At 39.8% G+C, this 19,926-nt stretch overlaps 1 protein-coding gene across 1 annotated transcript in view; it reads left to right on the top strand.

Annotated features, from left to right (window-relative positions):
* The first annotated feature begins 777 nt into the window (after positions 1-777).
* ctnna1 (catenin (cadherin-associated protein), alpha 1) overlaps positions 778-19,926 on the top strand; it is an 87,032-nt gene continuing 67,883 nt past the window's right edge. The window contains exons 1-6 of the mRNA XM_057348971.1: positions 778-1,045; positions 2,474-2,592; positions 2,860-3,055; positions 8,474-8,640; positions 11,205-11,324; positions 12,964-13,233. Coding sequence (XP_057204954.1) covers positions 2,488-2,592; positions 2,860-3,055; positions 8,474-8,640; positions 11,205-11,324; positions 12,964-13,233 — 858 coding nt within the window. The 5' untranslated portion in view covers positions 778-1,045; positions 2,474-2,487. The remainder of the gene's footprint in view (positions 1,046-2,473; positions 2,593-2,859; positions 3,056-8,473; positions 8,641-11,204; positions 11,325-12,963; positions 13,234-19,926) is intronic.

Genomic DNA, 19,926 nt, shown 5'->3' on the forward strand with positions numbered 1-19,926 from the left:
TACTTCTTAAAAACAAAACAATGACATATGCCACAGCACAGTCACATTTAAAAGTTTTAGAAAATACAAAACAAATTAAATGACAATCATGCAGTTGCCTCTATTGTAGAACACTATACCCTCTCCATGTAAACTGCTGAGAATGTACGATTATTACTATTAGTGCTACAACTCGCCAGGGACTCGTGTCTCAATAACTTCCTATATGAGTCAGACCCCCTTGTGTCATACTCAGTTCTGAGGAAAACAATCTCACGCCAGCTGCCCATATTCTCCTTGCTTCGTCTGTTACAAGAGTATGTCAATGACATAAAATATCATCATTAATAACAATAGATTAAACACAAAAGGAAAAAGTTGCTGTTGAGGACAGATTGAGAGGTAAACGAAACTAATCCAAGCACTTTTCCAGATTTTGTTAAAATTTATATCAATGTATAAGGGAAAGCCTGAGATTTGTGGTAAAACTATATTACAAATCATTATCAATCTACCAAAAATCTACCATAGTTTACAAAAAAGCCATTGTTAACTTTTATAAGGGATTTCTTGAGTTATGTGGTTTAGTCCTCACCATTTCATATACCTTTTTAGTTCATTTTAAACAGTCCAATTTATAAATAATATCAAATGCAAATTATTTATAAAAGTGATTATACATGATCTCTGTGGCTATATAGATGTGATAAGTTAGGAAAGAGTGGTTTAGCTTTAGACAGATTTACATAACGTTAGTTTTCCTTTCACATGCAGCTGAACTTTACTCGAGTTGTCGAGCCACTCCCTAAACAACACACCTGATAATACTGACTGCTGCTGATCCGCCATCATCTCCACATTAAACCTGCGGGATAAACCGAAACTGCTGTTAACACTTCACAAAGTCATTCATTTATCTCTCCAACGGGATCTTTCTGTGGACGAGAACTTCGGTTGGTGTTTAGTCGCTGGGAGGGATTCATTTAACAACAAGAGGAAAACTTAACCACGGTATTTTAAAGTCTCATCCCTCCATTTTGAATCTGACTGGAATTTCGGGAGTTTGGTAAGTTACGTATGTTTCGCTTTTGGCTGGTTGGTTTAAAATACATTGTTTTTAGTTTAACCTTATATACACAGGTGTATTTACCTCAGAATCTGTTCATTAGGTTAATTTTGTGTCTGTATGTTAAATGAAAATGTAAAAAAAGCGGTGTTTGTGGCTACATTGTTAGCGCATTTCCTAACTTCATGGGATGTTTGGAATATTTGTCTGACGTTTACTATTTCACTAAATAAAGAAACAAACAACTCTTATGGACAAGGTAAACTCCGTTTATTCGCCCTTTAACTACTTTAATACGTTGTGAAAGAGCGAGATCGGATAAGCCGTTTGGAGTATTGAAACTGTCCTGGAAAGTTTAGTGGGAATGCTAGTTAGCAGTTAGCCGTACGGGTCACATAAGCAAATGTATTAGAATCGTATTCCAGAATAGCGTTTTATTCACACAGTACAGGAAAATGTTGACATTTATATTTTGATGTACGTTAGTTTGTAACTTTTTTAAAGTGTGGTATGATCACGAAAGAAGTATGTGAGGAAGTAAAATTGAGTTGAGGGCTCCGCCTAAACCACAAGCCAGGACCAACAACAGTTCAGGCCTTTCCTGTGAGCTCAGCCCTATAATAACACGGAAGGCAAAGTGTGTAGTCTTAACATAATAAGAAATGATTAATGATGAAACCATTTCTTATATGTTATCCCTTTCTGATATTAACCCTATATGCCTTAATATTATGCGTGAGTGTATTTTGTTGTTTTTTTATTACATTTCCCTATTAGGATGGGAATAAATAAACATAAGATGCAATGCATTACATATGATTACATTTACATTCTAATGTATGTAAAATGAATGTATGTATGTATTAATGTAACCTATGTTTATATAAAACAGGGTTTGTTACAAAAGTTTTGTTGAAGTTTATGGTCTTTAATTTCAAAATATTTTTTCACTTAAAAGGTTTCATTCTGAATGTGATGTCCATGAAACAGTTGCCTCACCCACTTTGTCTGCTTTCCCTGACCTATATAGCAAACAATGTCCATTGAGTCCAGCAATGTAGTACTGACAAGCTCTTGCAACAACGGCAAAACCCCCGGGTAGCTTGATTATCCCTGTCCTTCAGCACACTATGGCTGATCAATAAAACTGCGGTCACTGTTTGAATGGAAAATAGCAAAGTGTGCCACAGAGCTACTCGCACAGCATTACTATTGGTTAGGTTTGGTTAGCAGCGTTTACTTCATTAGCGGCTTAAAACTACGTACGTTGAAGCCTGTAAAACTGATAAACTGTCCTGTGGCAGAGAAATTGAAGTCTAATGTGTCATATGACATTTGATTGAAAAAAGACACAACAGCCCCAGGCCTCTTGTTTGTCCCTGTCTCACCACCCCTCTTAATCCATTGATCGCTGTTTTCTCTCCTCAGAAACTCGGAGAAACATGACAAGCATTAATACAGCAAACATCAACTTCAAATGGGATCCCAAGAGCCTGGAGATCCGCACGCTGGCTGTGGAAAGACTGTTAGAGCCCCTGGTCACACAGGTTAGCAAACTTTTATATCTGTCTGTTTCCTTCTCACCAGCACTGTACTAGAAAACAGTTCAGTCTCTATTGCTTTGTTACATTTATGCATCTTGGAAGACGCTTTTATTCAAAGCAACTTCGAGCTATACATTTGATCAGTATGCGTGTTCCCTATGAATTGAACCCACAACCTTTTGTGCTGCTCTACCAGTTGAGCTGCAGGAACATATGGGAATTGACCAAAGCCAAATCATTTTCGGAAATTCTCTTTTATCATTTTTTTAGGTAACCACACTTGTGAACTCCAGCAACAAAGGACCGTCCAACAAGAAAAAGGGGCGCTCCAAGAAGGCTCATGTTCTGGCAGCTTCTGTGGAATCAGCAACCCAGAACTTCCTGGAGAAAGGAGAGAAGATCGCTAAAGAGAGCCAGTTCCTAAAAGATGAGCTGACTGCGGCGGTGGAAGATGTCCGCAAGCAAGGTACATAAAGAGAAGGGTATTAACTGTACGGTAAGAGTTCAGAAATGGCTCTGAAACTATTACGAGGAACTTACGAATATCATAATTTAAATAATGCCTTTAATCAGTGGTATAATTTCCTCTTTTCATTATCTGGCTGTGCTTATCTGAATGTGTGGATGGTTTTTTGAATTAAGGGGCTTGGCTTGTGTTATCAGAGCTGTAGCTATCGCGCAACGGAGTGTGTACTTCCCCCAAGACTGTTGTCCTGTACATCCCTGTATATCTTCAATCTCATGTTGTTAATTCTCATTACAGAACATCGCTGGTATCTCAGCCATGTCTCTTTACGCAGAGAGGATAGCGGAGGCAGGTTAATAGAAGGGTTTAACCTTGTCAAATGCACTTCTCATTTCTCTTGTGTCTTGTTTGCAATGCATTTTTTATGATGAAACATGCTGATATTGATGTGCAGTCACTGATACACTCTGGTTAGGACAATTTATTTGTGACTTGTGTTTGAATAAGACACAATGGACTCATTGTATCAGCAGAAGTTAGGAAGCCTTCAGTGTTGGCATTGCCAGGTAGAGTTAAAAAAAAAAAGGTCACCTGTTACTAACTAATCCCAGGTATGTGTTTGTGCTCCCTGTGCTACAGAGGGATTGTCAGAATCATTAGTGAACAGCTTGCCTTGACTTGCTGGGGTGATCCATCAAGAGTTTTATTTACGCCCGGTTGCCAAGAATATGAGAAAACAAGTGGAAAACAACTTGCATGTGTATATGGAGTCTGCCAGTTGTCAAAGGTGGTGTCAGATGCGGATAAGACAACACTTGTGTACAGATGGAGTCTGTTACCTCCTGTCATCGTGTGATGGAAATAACTATATAGAGTCGTCGTCATGTGTTCTTATCTGAAGTGCGCTTTCTGACTTAGATTGCACCGTCCTTTGGAATTAGTCTGGCATTTCACAGTTCAGAGATGCAGTGTGCACTGCAGGCTCAACCCACTTATCACTTGTTGAAATAACATCTTTGTCAGTTTCAGACTCTACATTTAAACTCGCTGTTTATTGGCTTAGTTTGTGCAGTAAAATCTGTCAGGCGCTGGCCGGCAGACTGCTGTGATGCAGAGGGTTGTCACATCGGTTTTGGTATGCTGTCATTGGCTGCAGAATCCAGACGCTGTTGCTCGCTGGTGCCGGGGACTGTCAGCTATGCAGTTTCGCTCAGCCATGCGTGTTTCGAATGATAATGCCGCCATTGAGTGGGGTTAAAGCTTCCCTAGATTGAAAAGAGATCCCTTTTACCCAGCTGTGGCTTACCAGCTATTCTGAAAGCAGAAGAGGTGGTGGGGGAATGTAATCATTGCATAATGCACATTAAAACCCACTGAATTTTTTCTACAATTTCTTGCGTTGAGTTGTCTGCTACATGTATATGTGCAACATTACCATTTCTCTTGGGTGGAATGTTTCTTATTTAATGTCGCAGTCGAAATGGGTTTCTTCGCACCTTCCAATGGGAGAGATGAAGGATGCTGGGAATGATAATGTTATCTACCTTCCCTCCAAGGGGATCTGGTTGCTCATTCTGCCTTCCTCAGATGTCCACTTTAAACATTTCATCATGAGCCTCTGTGGTCCTCTCGTAAGCGCTACTTTAGGAGTCATAGATGCAAGTTTATTATGTGTGCACTGATCACTATCAGCCCTGTGAAAATGGCCTTATAGATTGCCCCCTCGGGGCAGTCCCAGAATTCCAAGCTCCTAAGGTTTTTGTGTGGTCTGTCGTGGGCCGTTTCTATTTTTAAGTGATGGGTAAAATTAGGCAGGAACTGCTTTTCAGTTTGATGCGGGTTTCTGTGGCAACAACGGCTTGCACAATAAACCAGAAAATCCAGTTTTTATATAATTTTGTGGGACTGACTTCCTGTTACCAAAAGAAATGCTGTGCACATTATTTCAAAACATCAACAAATAATGAGACCCCCTCCAGCACAGTGTTCTCGGTTACGGCTCCCTCAGATTGATTTTTCTTATGAACGTTGTCATTACTTGTTCTCCTGTGGCCTGTATCATGAAGCAAGGTGAACAAACACTGAGTTGCAGAGTAAGTTTTGAGTTGACAAACTAGACCAGGTGCAGCTGTAGCACAAGGCTCAGGTTTGATCCAGAGTTTGTGAGGCGCGTGCACTTGAAAGTGTGACAAGTGCGGCAAACAGCCAATCACACGGAACATGGAAGGCATCATCAGGTTGATTGACTCTCGAGTATCAGCGCAATTCACTTTTCTGTTGAAGATGAAGAGCTCATGGTTAGAGAGTCAGACTCGTGACCAGAAGGTTGCCGGTTCGATTCCCTGGGCCGGCGGGTAACGACTGAGGTGCCCTTGAGCAAGGCACCAACCCCTACTTGCTCCCCGGGCACTGCAGGTGTACGTGTGTTCACGACTTGCTGTGTGTTCACTACTCTCTGGATGAGTTAAATGCAGAGGTCACATTTCGGGTATGGGTCACCATATCTGACTAATAGGTCACTTTCATTCTTTCAATAAGATCAAAAGATATGTATGCTTCATTACTTTAAAACACTTTATAAAAGTTTGTTTTATACGAATATAGTTATATTAATTTAAAAGCTATGTTTAATATTAATGAATAAATATTAATGATCAACTCTAGGGCTGCAGCTATCGATTCTTTTACTAATCGAGTATTCTACTGATTTTTCCATCGATTAATCGGGTATTCGGAGTTTATGAAGTATTTTTTCTTTATTAAAAAGCAATACTAAATATACAAGAGAAAATAAGACAGGTCTCTTAAAATGAGTAAAAAAACTAATTTGTTTCCTTTTTAGAACAATTAGTTTTTATTGCTGAAATTGCACACATTAATATCTGAAAACTAAGCCCATTTAGTACATTACATTGCCATATTGAATTCAAAATGCAATATAATACAAATATAGAAATAAGGAACATGAATAAAAATAGAAAGAATAATTTCAAAGGTAAACCACTAACTTCAGCTTATGCATGATGCATTTAGTTTATCTAAATTAGTTTGTTTCTTTTTTTACTATTAAATAGTTATATATATATATATATATATATATATATGACTTTTTTTAGTATGTCTGTTTCTTCACTCAAACAATAACATGTTCGTGAAATAAACTCTCAGAGCAACTCTGGAGGTGAAGTTCATGTCCTCATTCAGTGCAGATGCAGACAAATTTATGAGCATCACGCGTATAGCACGTTAAACTGTGCAGTTCATTCACGCAGACACGCAGAACAGCCAGATGGCATGTGTAAATAACATGATTTTTTTGTATTCGAATAACTCTAGTTACTTGAGGAATCGTTTCAGCCCTAATAAACTCATAATAATTATATGAATCTGTTTTTAATTATAATCAATAAATGTAAATATACAATACAAATGAACACTTGGCAGCAAAAGATCTTCTCTCTAACATCACTTTAATTTTTTTTTAATTTAGAGCGAGAGCTACATGGGGAGAGTGGCTTCACTGCGTCAGATATGCGTCACTCTTTTCTCAGTGCTGATTGGTCCAGTTTTGGTTTGCGATCTCTATCCCAGAATAAAACCTGCTCTGGAGCAGGTTAGCCATGTAGCCTAAGTTACCATGGCGACGAAACCCATTCAAAACCAATCCACCTTCTTGAGCCCAAAAACTCAGATTATGCTCAAACTAAACGCGGATTTACCTGGGTAAAAACTCAAACCGGCTTCGTGATACAGGCCACTGTCCTCTTCACTGTTTTCTTTTCTATGCATAGCTTAAAGGCGGGGTGTCCGATTTCTCTTAGCCGTTGTTGATGTTCAAATCACCAAAACAAACACACCCCTACCCCCATCTTTCGCTTTCGTCAGCACTTGGCTAATGTCTGTCCTGTGCACCTTACTGCTGATTGGCTACAAGGTTGTTTTGGTACTCGTGCCTGACTCTGTTGTCGTAATTCGGACATCGGATACCCAGCCTTTAAGTGCAACACAAAGATCTGCAAGATTGTGTTCAGTTCATTTAGCGACGCTTGAGCAACCCAAGACCGTGTTGAATGTGATGTTTGTTTGTTTGTTTGTTGTTTGTCTGACTTTATTTTGATATTTTAAGATTGTTAATGTTTTCCCCCTCAAAGGAGCTGTTAAAATGTTCTGCTTTGTTGCATTGAAGAGATTTAAAGAGGGAGGGATAAGCAGTAGCGCATAAGCCAAATGGGATGCGAAGTGATGACAGCCTTCTGCAGCTACATCAGATAAGACTGCAGTGTTATCCCAGGGACTCGACCTTCACTGAAGAACCCCGCTATGTGCACTAGCGTGTGTCAGCGAACCCTCACTGTGAAGAGACATGAAGCGAGTCTTTGCTTTCATCAGAAAAGGCACTGCGTTTCTCTGCCCCTTACTTTTGCTCACAAAATGACATCCTAATGCAATTAACCTGTCACCCTCCAGCCACTGGCATTTATCCTTGACCGTGCACACTTGCTGCCCAAGTGATTAGCTCTGTTTCACTGTGTAGTTGTTCTTAAGAACGCATGTCTATGCTTTGTGATGGGCCACAGAGTGGCTGAATCAGACTTGTTGGCAGAATTGTTGGTTTGAGTTTCACAGCTCCCTATGTAACTCTGTTTGAAACAGAGTATTATTGATGTTTTTCCCCTGTTGGTCTCATTGTTTACTCTGCACTGTGTGGCCATGCTACGACTTCAAAAGTCTGTGGCCTCCCTTGTTCAGAGGACAAAGAAAGTTATAATTCTGGAGCTCCTGCACAGCATGAAATTAATGTGTACCAGCTACTCTTCGTACGGTTTTAGTATTCATGTTGTTTTGCAGACAGGATCTGAAATGACATTTTTGGAGAGCGAATTGAAAAACAAGCCATGAATATTTCTTGATAAAAATATTTAAAAACACTTAAGTAACTGTCTCTATTCCAATAATCATCTCTATGACATTATTTGACATTTATGCAATTGGCAGACGCTTTTATCCAAAGCGACTTACATTGCATTATATTATACATTTGTTTCTAAGTATGTGCAATCCCTGGGATCGAACTCATGACCTTGGCATTGCTAGCGCCATGCTCTTACCACTGATCCACAGGAAAGCCTTTGTAGAGTATTACAAAGTTACAGGCCACTGGCAAGGAACTCTGATTTACTTAGCGCTAGTTTTTCTTTAGGTATGTATTCATTTTGCACCCTTGCATGCAAGTGTCCTTGGTCCTAGTCTTCAGCATTTTAAAAGCATGCTTTCAACGTAATTGCATCTTCAGATGTTTAGCTATCTGTTGTGTCGACTGATGCATTCTGAAGTCATAATTTTCCTAACCTTACGGCATAAGGACTAGGAAAGGACAAGTTATAATTGGTAATGGGATTTCGCATGTCATTTTTCCAGGAGAATCCATGAAGTTGGCATCAGGGGAGTTCGCGGAGGATCCTTGTTCTTCAGTGAAAAGAGGCAACATGGTGCGTGCTGCTCGTGCCCTTCTCTCTGCCGTCACTCATCTGCTTGTGTTGGCTGATATGGCCGATGTATACCAACTCCTGCTTCAGCTCAAACTGGTAAGACCTACATATTTACACCACATTCTTTTTTTATTTGAAAGTTAGTTTACCCAGTAATGAAAATTGCCCTCATCCAGACCTCAATTGGACAGTTTACCCCCCAAAAATTCTGTCATTTTCTCACCCTCAAATTGTTCCAAATCTCTAAACTTTTATTTGTTCTGAGGAACACAGAGAACGATATTTGGAAGAATGCTGGTAACCAAACAGTTCTTGGCCACCATTCACTACCATAGTAGAAAAATTACATTTCATTTTTGTATGACTTTCTATATAAAATGTGAGAAGAAAAATCTGATAAACCATGTAGTAGTGTGTGCAATATATTCTACATTTTCTGAAGCTGTGTGATAGGTTTGTGTAATGAACTGGCCAAAGTCATAATTCGCTTATAATGGTCCTCTCCATCGTAGCTCTCAGATGCCACTTGCACCATCACGTTGTCTACTGCGTCACGTTTGGTTAGGGCACACGCAATAACCATCAGCATTTTCTTATTTGGGTTAGCGATTTCATTTCGTATGTTCACTCAAGATGTGACTCGAGGGCTTATGTGGAAATGTAGAGGGAATGTACCGAGCAATTTCCGTGTGCTGGCCCTCTTTTTTTGGAGTGGCTCATCTCATACCAACTAGTAGACATTCTCTGGCAGAATGTCAGCCCAGTCTTTTTTAAAGCATGTAACACTTGTTGGAACAAAAGTTTAAGGCTTAATATTAGACGGACTGTTCCAGGGGTTTAAGTGGTGTTAACGTTTAGATTCAAAGTGGGCCGATATCAGGGTTATTTCAAACCTTCATATCTTGCTCGAGCACTTCAGACTGAGTCTATCCCTGATTTCAGAGTTCTTTTTATAACCCCCTTCATTATCTCTAACCCTCATCAGTCTCTGGATCTTAGCAGAAGCTGAATGGGCTACCACAGAGCCTTGGCTTTGGTCCAGAGGAGGTTGTACACAAAGAGGCCTGAGTGTAGTTAATTTAACCCCTTTGATGATCTGCACTGGTTTTGGTGCTTTCATTGACCTCTGGCTTACATTGCTCAGCCTACCTGGCTTGAACTTCCTCCTCCTGTGATTTTATGCAATGCACAACCCGAAATCTGGGTCTGCAATTTATATGGACAGCTTTTTATATATTAACCATCTGCCTTTTAACTGCTGTGATTTGTTTTTTTTTCTGGTTGGGTTTTACGCATGTCGTGAGCATTGCTGTAGCCTGGACTTTATGGGACATGTAAGCCTGAGTTTTATATAAAATGTATTTGCGTTAAGTCGATGGGTTGTTGATACAAACTAAATTACAGTCGCCTTCTCTTCCTGAAAGCTATTGAATCACACTCTATGTAGTCCTTGATACAGTGTAGAGAGGTCCTGTCACGTTTGTGCACAAAATGATTTCCCTGCATTGGCAGTCATGTTTAAAGCATTGCTCCTCTCTGTGAGATTTTATTGGAAACGTGTGATACTGACATGAGTGGATTTCCTTTTTTTTAGCGTTACAATTAGATTTTCATGCCAGTGCTTTTCGGTTGATGTAAGTCATGATGGACGTTTGTGCAAGTGGGAGTAGAAGCTTTCTTGTGGAAGAGTAGGCGCTGTTTTTCCCATCGAATTGTTTTCAGAGCTTGGCTTGAATGATCAAATAAGAAGGTTTTTAAGAATGCTTATGTGACCATGAAACATTACTTTCCTTTGATTATGACTAATGCACTAATGATTTGACTAATGCATTTGCTGTATTAATTAGAACAAATGTCGAAAAAAAGGAAAATAATTATAGTTCAAGTTCATGATTTACTATTTTTTAGTTTTGTGCAGTCACGCCCATCGCAGTTGGATGGCAATGATTACATTTCGCTAATCATCGTGGTGCAGTCATTTCATATTGATACGCACAATTAGTGACTAGGTATTGCTTAACTATATAGAAAACTTTTTTTCTTTGCTATGCGAGTTGTGACCTTGACGCTTGAGCCTTGACGCTTGAGCCTCTGCGCAAGCCTTCGAAATGAGATGTAGCATGTATTTTTATTTAATCGCAGTTTAATATTAAAATCTTATCAGTTAACAGTTAATGTTCGGATAATGAGCATCGGTTCTCGGTTAGGTTCTTCGGCTAACCGAAATGAGCATCCCTAATGTGAGCATTACAGAAACATTCTATAAGTGTGGCTCAGTGCTTGATACGCAAGCTTCAGATGTGTTTGGTTGGTGTGCAGGAGCAGGTTTGATTTCGGCTTCCTGGTCTGGTTATTCCGGGATCCATGCTCTTCAAAATTGCCTGTCCACAGTCACTTGTCTCGATTAATGAAAAGTGTCAGTTGTAAATTTTTCCTAGTTGTTTTTGACAACGCTTAATGACAGGCTGCTGCTCTCCTGCTCCATGTCTTGATTGTAACTGTCTCTGGGTACAAAAATGTCCTTGTAGTGCAAGATTTTTGGGAAAAGGGGGCATGTCTAATTAATGGGCGGGTCTGGTAAAGTTCCGGAATGGCATTGCTTACAGCATCTTTTGATTTCTTTTTTTTTTCTTTAATCGTTTTCCATGCTTACCCAACAGGTGGAGGAGAACATGGTGAAGGTGCGTAACGCTGGCACCGAGCAGGACCTGGGCATCCAGTACAAAGCTCTGAAACCGGAGGTGGACAAACTGAACATGATGGCAGCCAAGAGGCAGCAGGTACTCACAGTTCTCTAAACCTGAAGAAAATTCTTGTTTGAGGATGTACTGTCATCCAATGGCATGGAATTTTCCAGCCACATGTGAAGCATAGAGAGTACCACTGGTTACAGATGATGCGTATAAGCATGGACAATCTCCTTAATACCATTTTGGGAGGTGAAAATACAACTTTTTTTTCTAGACTGACAAAATCCATTTAAATGTTAAGAGAATTGAGTCTTTGGGATTTTTTTCTCATCTTATCAGGTTAAGCAGTAGTCAGCAGTAATGGATTTTAGGATGAATTTTCCAGGTGAACTCACTGACTAATGCGAAACATTGTTTTGCTTTTAAGTGAGATTATAGTATCTTCACAATGCTAATTATTTCTCTGTTCAAATGTGGAGTGGAACTGTTCAGTTGATATTTATTCAGTGTGATTTCGCATCTCATGCTACACTGGGCCCTTCCAATTTTATAATTTCAAAAATCATTCGGCAGACGCTGTGGCCCTACTTCTGAGGTGCAAATTGCTTGGGTATTAAATCTTTTCCATCAGCCTTTTCTGCATCTGCTCTATGGAATGAGGCATAACTCTTCAGTAATGACAATTATTTAAGCCGCTTGCATGTTACCTACTTTTTTTGGGACAGTTTTAACTTTTAGTTAAGCAGTTAAAGTCCGGGTAAAGAGAATTCTGAGAATTGTTTCTAAACACATTATAGATGTTAGAAATGTATTGCTGAAACACATTACAAAGACTCAGAAATATGTAGTACTGAATTGTGGAGTTAAACTGGTTTTCACCAATTCTCTATTCAGGATTTTATGGGTGGGGCTAAAACAGGGGCTCGATGATGTAATGGAGCGTCTGAGCATGCATGGCCCCTCCCCTATCACTAGAGTGCCTAGCATCAGGCGTCCAATCAGTCACTGGCTCATGGGGTTGTAAACTCACGCACACGCTTTCAGGCTCTCTCACGGTATCACTCTGCCCAACTAAACAAATCTCACACCAAATAACAAGCAAACGTAAAGCAGATACGTAGGGGAATAACGCGAACGGAAGGAGGATCATTGCGCGTGATCTTGACATGCTTCAGTGACTATGTATTGATGAATATCGCACGCATTGACTCGCACATGTTTGAATTCAAATCCTCCCATTAAAATCTTCACATATAGTCTACTGGGAACTCGGGTTGAATTGACGTGAGTGGGTGTGGGTTCACTGCCAACTGCGGACGCCCCCAGCATTTGAGATCAAAGATCAAAGATTTTGATAACTTATTTTATTTACTTGGATGATTTTTTTCTCCGTTCAAATTTGGCTGGGTGGTTAATAACACACTTTTCTGTTGTGTGACAAACTCCGAACACATATTTTAATGTCACTTTACCCGGACTTTAAGAGTATGGTACCTTAATGCAAAATCTGCAGACTAGCTATCAATGTAATGCTCTGTTCCACAACCTAAAGGGGAGTTGCCAGTTTGATTGGAGTGCACATGGTCCATTTTTAGCTATTTTGCAGACTGCTGGGCTGTGCTTTAATGATCTGACTATGAGCATGTGTTGACCCTTGGGGGGTTGCTTCAATGACCTTATTATGACAGGCCTGTAACATCACCTCTGAACTCTCCTCTTCATATGACAGGAGCTCAAGGACGTCCATCACAAAGACCAAATGGCAGCGGCCCGTGGCATCCTGCAGAGGAACGTTCCCATGCTGTACACGGCCTCACGCGCCTGCCTGCAGCACCCTGACGTAGCTGCCTACAAGGCCAACCGGGACCTCATCTACAAGCAGCTGCAGCATGCTGTTTCCGGCATATCTAACGCGGCCCAGGCTACCACCAGCGAGGACTCCAGCTTCTCCCACCCTCAAGGTAGAGGAGAGCTGGCCGACGCCCTCAACAACTTCGATGTAAGTCAATGAGCCAGCATTGGATGTCACAAATTGGACCAGTTTCTCTAATTTAGACAGAAATAGCAGTCTAATAAGTGAGTGGAGAATTGGCATTCCACATCACTGCTAGGGCTAAACTGAGAAGCTGCTTCCCTGTAATTGAAGCGAATTAGGTCTGTAAGCATTGTCATTTAGTGAACAGATTTTAGGTGGCGCGGTGATTGCTTTAGGACAGACTTGTATGCAATAACTGTAGAATGACATTGTTTAGACTTTAGTCTATGTGGAAAGCTTACACACTTTAATGCAGTGGTGAATTTCTACAGCGTACTGCTCGATTCAGGTCCAGAAATGTCAAATTTAAAATAAATGGAAAAGGTTGCAATGAGGCATTATGAAATATGCAATCCCTAGTAGACCTGAGGCATGTCTTACGGTTTTGAAACGCAACTGCTGCTGTAATTGCTGAATCATTAATTCATCATCGGGGTCTGAACTTTTAGTAACGGCAAATGTTTGGAAATTCATACATAAGTTAAATATGTAGGCACCAGTTATGATTGCCACCAGAATGGTCAGACTACAGAAAACCATTTCAGAAATTCTGTGTCTGTGGTTGGGGTTATAGAAGGAATTTCTTTTTTGTAGACAGGGATATAGGTGAGCATATAAGTAGGATTGAACTCCAACTGATGCTGGCTTTATCAACGAAAGAGTGCAAGAGCAGAGAGTTGTTGACATCCTGCGTGATTGAGCTGTGTCGAGGAGACGCTAATCCTGGACTGAATCCGATTATGTTTGTATGTCCAAACAAAGCCGAGCTACTGACCTCAATGAGTCTTTCACAAGTTTAAACTTGGGTTGCTAGGTTCAGTCAGGTCACGGCCGTGGTGTTTTGATCCTAACACCAAAAGATTATGGTAATGGTTTGCAAGGAATGCATTTATTTGATGATGTGACTTGTGCTGATGAACCACGATCATAGCCTCTAAATTTAATTTGAGGTTAAGGGTAACATTAGATCATTAGCTATCCTTCATTTATTCGCGTCTTAGTCTGTTCTGGAATAGGATGCGAACCATTAGTCGGTTTTGGTCTGTTGCATTCTCAACATTTTAAACAATCAGTTAGTGAAATGATGTATTCAAATGATATGCATGATCTGTAATGTTGCCATAGAGATCTTCTGAAAGGAGAAAAAGTAGATTATAATGGCACCAGCACTGTTCTTTTGCACTTGAGTGTCCAGACACATTCCCTTTTAGATGTGTTCGTGTCGAGAACAAGCAACCCTTTATTTTGAATTTAAAGAGATTTCAATGGTGTACGTGATAGATATCAGATATCTCCTGAGCTTAGTCCTGATTGTTTGCTTTTGTAATTTTGACCAAACCAGGTGCATCTAATGTAGGGTTGAAATTAGTGCTGCAACGACGCGTCGACGTCGTCGATTACGTCGACTTCTAAAATTTCACGCACTTTGTGCGTGAAATGCGTCGACGCTTCGTATTATTTACGTTTATCTGCTGTAATAGCAGTTTCTGTTCCCGGGCGTGTGCAAATTAATCAGCAGAACAAGAGAAAGTATAATTCACCCGACAAAAAGCGATCGAGAGCCTCGGACGCAGTAAGTTAGTGAATGGACGGAGGAATTCCCCCTAACGTTACCCCCTGAATGCGATCATCACAGCATGGACACGCAATCACAAACGGACGGAGAGGGGCGCGTAGATGTAGACTTTCATAATGAATTACTTTTTTGTAATTTACTTTTTTGTAATGTAAAACTACGCTTTACATTAATGATTTACACTGACTGACTGAAGGACTGACTATCATGAAACCACCAATGCACTTTTTATGTCATTCGTTAGCTTTATGCGAGGAATAAACCAATATAGCATAATTAAGAAACTCTGACCTCCGCTGGTGCTGTCTGTCAATCTCCAGTCAGCATGCGTGTGTACGGTGACGGTCAGGACGCTACTCTTTCCAAGATGTTCCAATGTTTTCATTATTCTTCATAATGACAAGATGATAGTCTATGGTTTTGTTTAAAATGTATTTTGCTAGAGACTGTGAGTTAACGTTACTAGCTGAGTATAGCTTAGCTTATTAGAAGCACTGGAAGCGGTCTGAATATTTTGCGTCTTCATACGAAATAACTCTTTTTAAACCTCTGATTTAACTGTATACTGTCAGATGTGTTAAACATGTAACATATCATCTCTTCTCGTTGTGTTCTAACTATTATTTACTTTGGGGAGCAAAATGATCCCCGGGACTTCAGAAGGAGTAGGTGCTTTAAGCGCATCATTGTGCGTCCGGGATGCGCATAACTGTAAATAACGAAGCGAATGCATTAAGCGCATCATTCTGAGTTCCGGGTGCGCGGGCTCGCTTTAACGCCACTCTGCATTAGTCTTTTATTCGGTGATAGTTTTGTACAATAAACAGAGACAGATAGTAGTATTTTACTTTTACTAAATTATATTATGAGACTGAAAATAGAGTCGGATATTACTTAGAGGAAAAAAATACAGAGCATATATCATGCTCTAGTATTTCATATACACATTTTTTAATGTTTTTACATTTACATTTAGTCATTTAGCAGACGCTTTTATCCAAAGCGACCTACAGATAAGGGAAACAATGGAAGCAATTGGAACAACATAAGGACAACAAAAAGCATAAGTGCAATAAAACATTTTTTTTACCTTTGATACAGTACTTAAGTACATAAAAAATCAGTATTTTTTACTTTTAAAATTAAAACTACTTCATTAAAAGAAGATGGTGATTTAATGTAAACACGGATTAAAATGTTAAAACAACAATATTTATTTATAAAATGGAGTGGAGTAAAAAGTATGATTTGCTTTATAATGTAAGAAAATACTAGAACTTATTGTTTATTTGCAAAGTTTGCCAAAGGATTAATCCAAAAAATCTTTATTAGATAAAAATAATCGTTAGATTAGTCGACAATTAAAATAATCGTTAGTTGCAGCCCTAGTTGAAATGTAACGCGACTGTTTACATTTGCTAAAACAAATCCCAGTTGATTCAGATTAGTGGTTTGCATATGGAGTTTTTCAGTGTTTGATTTAATATAGAAAACTTACATTGTCAGTTCTTTGAGTGATCGTGCCCACTAAAAGCCTAAATGTAGATTTGTTTTTACATGTTGTAACTGTAACGGAATAAGAAAATTTGGTGACACTAAACTAGGAAAATGAACACTGATTATGTGGTTAGACACAGTCGGCCTTTCCACAGACTATTCGTGACAATAATGAATATTGGAAAATTTGTGCTAGGCGAATACCAGGCTGCTTTGGATTTGCCAGGTTTGTGGCATTAAATTCTTGAATTCGTAAGTGAGCTGGTGTTATTTTTGTGAAAGATTGCCACCATACTTTGTGTGCTAATAAATTTACAGTCTCCGTAGCATACAGCCCTAATCTAATAAATGCTTGATACAGCCCGTGGAGTGTTTACAGGCTGCACTTATTAAAACACGATGTGCAAAATACACTATTTTTATTTGCTGCTTTGAAATGGATGCTTTTAGTCATTCAATAATAATAATGAGGGAAGGCTTTAGATATTAGCACAGTACTTCATTTAATCTTTAACATCCTTAATTAGAGCCTGTCTATTAGTCTTGCTTATAGCAACGGCCCCCTTTTGAGCAAGGGTGTATGGGAGACGTTCATCCAGGCAAAACCGCTCTAAATTATACGTGTAAACAAAGTCAATGTTTCAGACGCATCCAGCATCCGCCTGTTAAATTTGCAGCTAATCTGGCACCGCAGGTACTCGTCTCTTGTGGTGAGTGGGTTTGCTCATCAGGTTCCCTGTGCCTTGATTATCTGTTGAAAGATTTAGCACACACTGGTGTCAGGTCTGGTGTCGCCCCGCTAAAGAGATCGCGACAAATCAAATCAAACCCTGTCACTCTGTTGTCTGGCCATTGATGTTTTCTTTTTGCAAGCGTGAGCTCTCATCCTCAATCTGGGGCCTATTAATTATTGAAGTAATAGCTTCTTGTCATGTTTCTTGGGTTTTGTGCTCCCTTTGTTTCTCCAAAACTGTCTCTCGGGTTATTTGGATCAGGGAGTTCAGGGGCCCTTCAGAAAGCTGTGATCTTCAAAATCTGCTTCGTCTCTGGGGCTCGCATGCTTTCGTTTCTTATTTTGCATTCTCACCCTCTCGAGGTAAAGCCACCTGGCTTTTCATCATCTTCCCACTTGACTGCGAATAAATCTGGAAGTTATAGATTAATGTAGTATTCATTAGTCATCGGGAGCTGTAGGTGTAGTTGTGTGAGTCAGTCGCTCTCGCTCTTTCCCTCCCCTCCACCCAGCTCTTGTTCCCTTTTACATGCCGCAATTATCCTCAGTCACTCTACAACAATGGACCGACTCTCTCTTTTCTGCCTCTAACCCGAGCCCTGATAAACTGTTTGTCATGTTTGTCGATTGACTTATCAAGACCATCTTTCCCCTTTTGTTTATGAGCATGGTTAGATTACACTGCATCGGGCTGTATTGTAGTTCGCTGTTCTCTTGTCCTTTCCATTGAGATTAAACCCATTAGGAAGTGACAATTTAATCATGCGAAGCCACACCGCAGAATGGTTTCAAAGCTCGCAACAAAATTAAATTTTATAGATTACTTTTTATTGTTACATATGGTTTTTTGTCCCTCGTACTTAGTTTTATCAGAATTTATTTGAGAGGAGCAATAAATCTGAAGTGATTTAACTTGAATTAGGAGGTTTCAGAACGATTCCTTCGCAGCAACCTAAGGCTAATGATGTAACATAATGCTTAATTGTAAGTGAAGCAAATGTTCTTTTTTTCTCTCTTCAACTAATCAATACCAGGCACAAAGCATGCCAAGATTTTTCTCAGCCGCAGACGGCCCACAGCTCTATCCATACCTGCGCTCGCTAGAATTATCGGCACCCTCAGACCTCCATTACATTGATTGTGCTATACTATGTGATTGGCCCAGTTTTCACTCTTGACCTTGCATGCTGCTTTTCTGGAGAGTTTTAAAAGCATGCGTTGAGCTCATCACGCCAGATCGATCTGCGCGCAGCTGAATTATTACCTTTTCAGCAATATCCAGGGATGATAAAACCTGTTAAAGTCATGTTTTAGACATTTTCAATCAGCGAAGATCAACCTTGCATTGCCTTAAATCACAGTCACACTTCTGTTTGAAAACTTTTCGGTCCTGCAAATGCTCCCAGTTTTTTTTTACGGTCCTGCAAATGCTCCCAGTTTCTTTTTTTACGGTCCTGCAAATGCTCCCAGTTTCTTTTTTTTAATTCAAAACTACGGATGCACCGATATGTAAATTTTGGCCGATAATCCTTTAACATTGGTAGCCGATGACCGGTATATTGGCCGATTTACAGCATCTTGATATGAATATAAAATTCTCTAAGACTGAAACAAAAGGCAAAAATGAACAACTGCTTTTATTTGAAAACATTCACTGTAGAAAACAAGGTAGCCATTAGTTCATCACCTTCAAACTTTAGAACGTAGTTCTTTTAAACCACCACTGCTTCACTCGTACACGTGTTTAATGCTTGTGGGATCTGTTAAACAAACGCACCCAATAGTAAACAATCTAAATCTAAATGAGGGCTTGCATACTTTTGTAGTTTGGGTTTGCACTAGGGCTGGGCATTAAAAAATGATCGATTATCGACTGTAAAATCATCGCGATGTCCGATAATATCGGGTGTGTTTGACTTCATGCAACGTTGCGCAGACAATCAATCTGCGGATACGGACCGGGAGGGACCCGCCAAGTGCCAAACAAACACGCACGCGTGCACATACAAACACACAGGCGCGCCACACGCACAAACCAGTGTTGCAGTGACTTCTTTCATCAGGTAAAGCGCATAGATAAACCATAGCTTTTATGCAGTAGAAAAATGTTGCAGGTGTCCTGAAATTTCATCCTACCCGTCAGATAATCCTACCAGCGCGCACATCAATGTTACGTCATTTGTTTGAGCTATAAAATCATCCTACCTGTTTATTTTATACTGCTACGGGAATATGATAGTGTATTTTCGTTGTTAAATCATCATACATATAGTACAATTTGATAGGGTGTTGCGCTGTAAATTAATCCTATATGTTTCTTTTATGCTGGTAGGATCTGACAGGGTATTTATGCTGTAAATTTATTTTGTGTTTATTTTAAGATAGTAGGACTATCTATCTTGACAGGGTATTTTGCATTGTAAAATCATCCTACCTGTTTATTTTGTCGATGTGGTTTAGATTATATTAAGTTTTGCCCTGCGGTAGGAAAACCTGACAGGGTAGGACAATTCGAACACCGGTACAGCTCCGCGAGCGTGAGGTTTTGCTTTGCCGACGCAGCTCGTCTTTCTCTTGGTCTATCTGTGCAGCGACCGGCAGAAAACAGCAGCACTTTCAACTGACCGAACAAAACAGCGTTTCCAAAACTCTCACTGTTATTGACTGCCTGGGCATATGAACATTAACATTCACGCCTACATCGCATGATAATGTTATAACGCGTATTTTCCATTATTATCAATTATCATCTGGTATCTGTCTGTTATAATCGACATCGGGATATTTGCGAGACATCGGTGATATACGATAACATCGTCACATCGCCCAGCCCTAGTTTGCACTGTTGTAT

Source organism: Triplophysa rosa, linkage group LG13 (assembly GCF_024868665.1).
Source record: "Triplophysa rosa linkage group LG13, Trosa_1v2, whole genome shotgun sequence".
NCBI lineage: Eukaryota > Metazoa > Chordata > Actinopteri > Cypriniformes > Nemacheilidae > Triplophysa > Triplophysa rosa.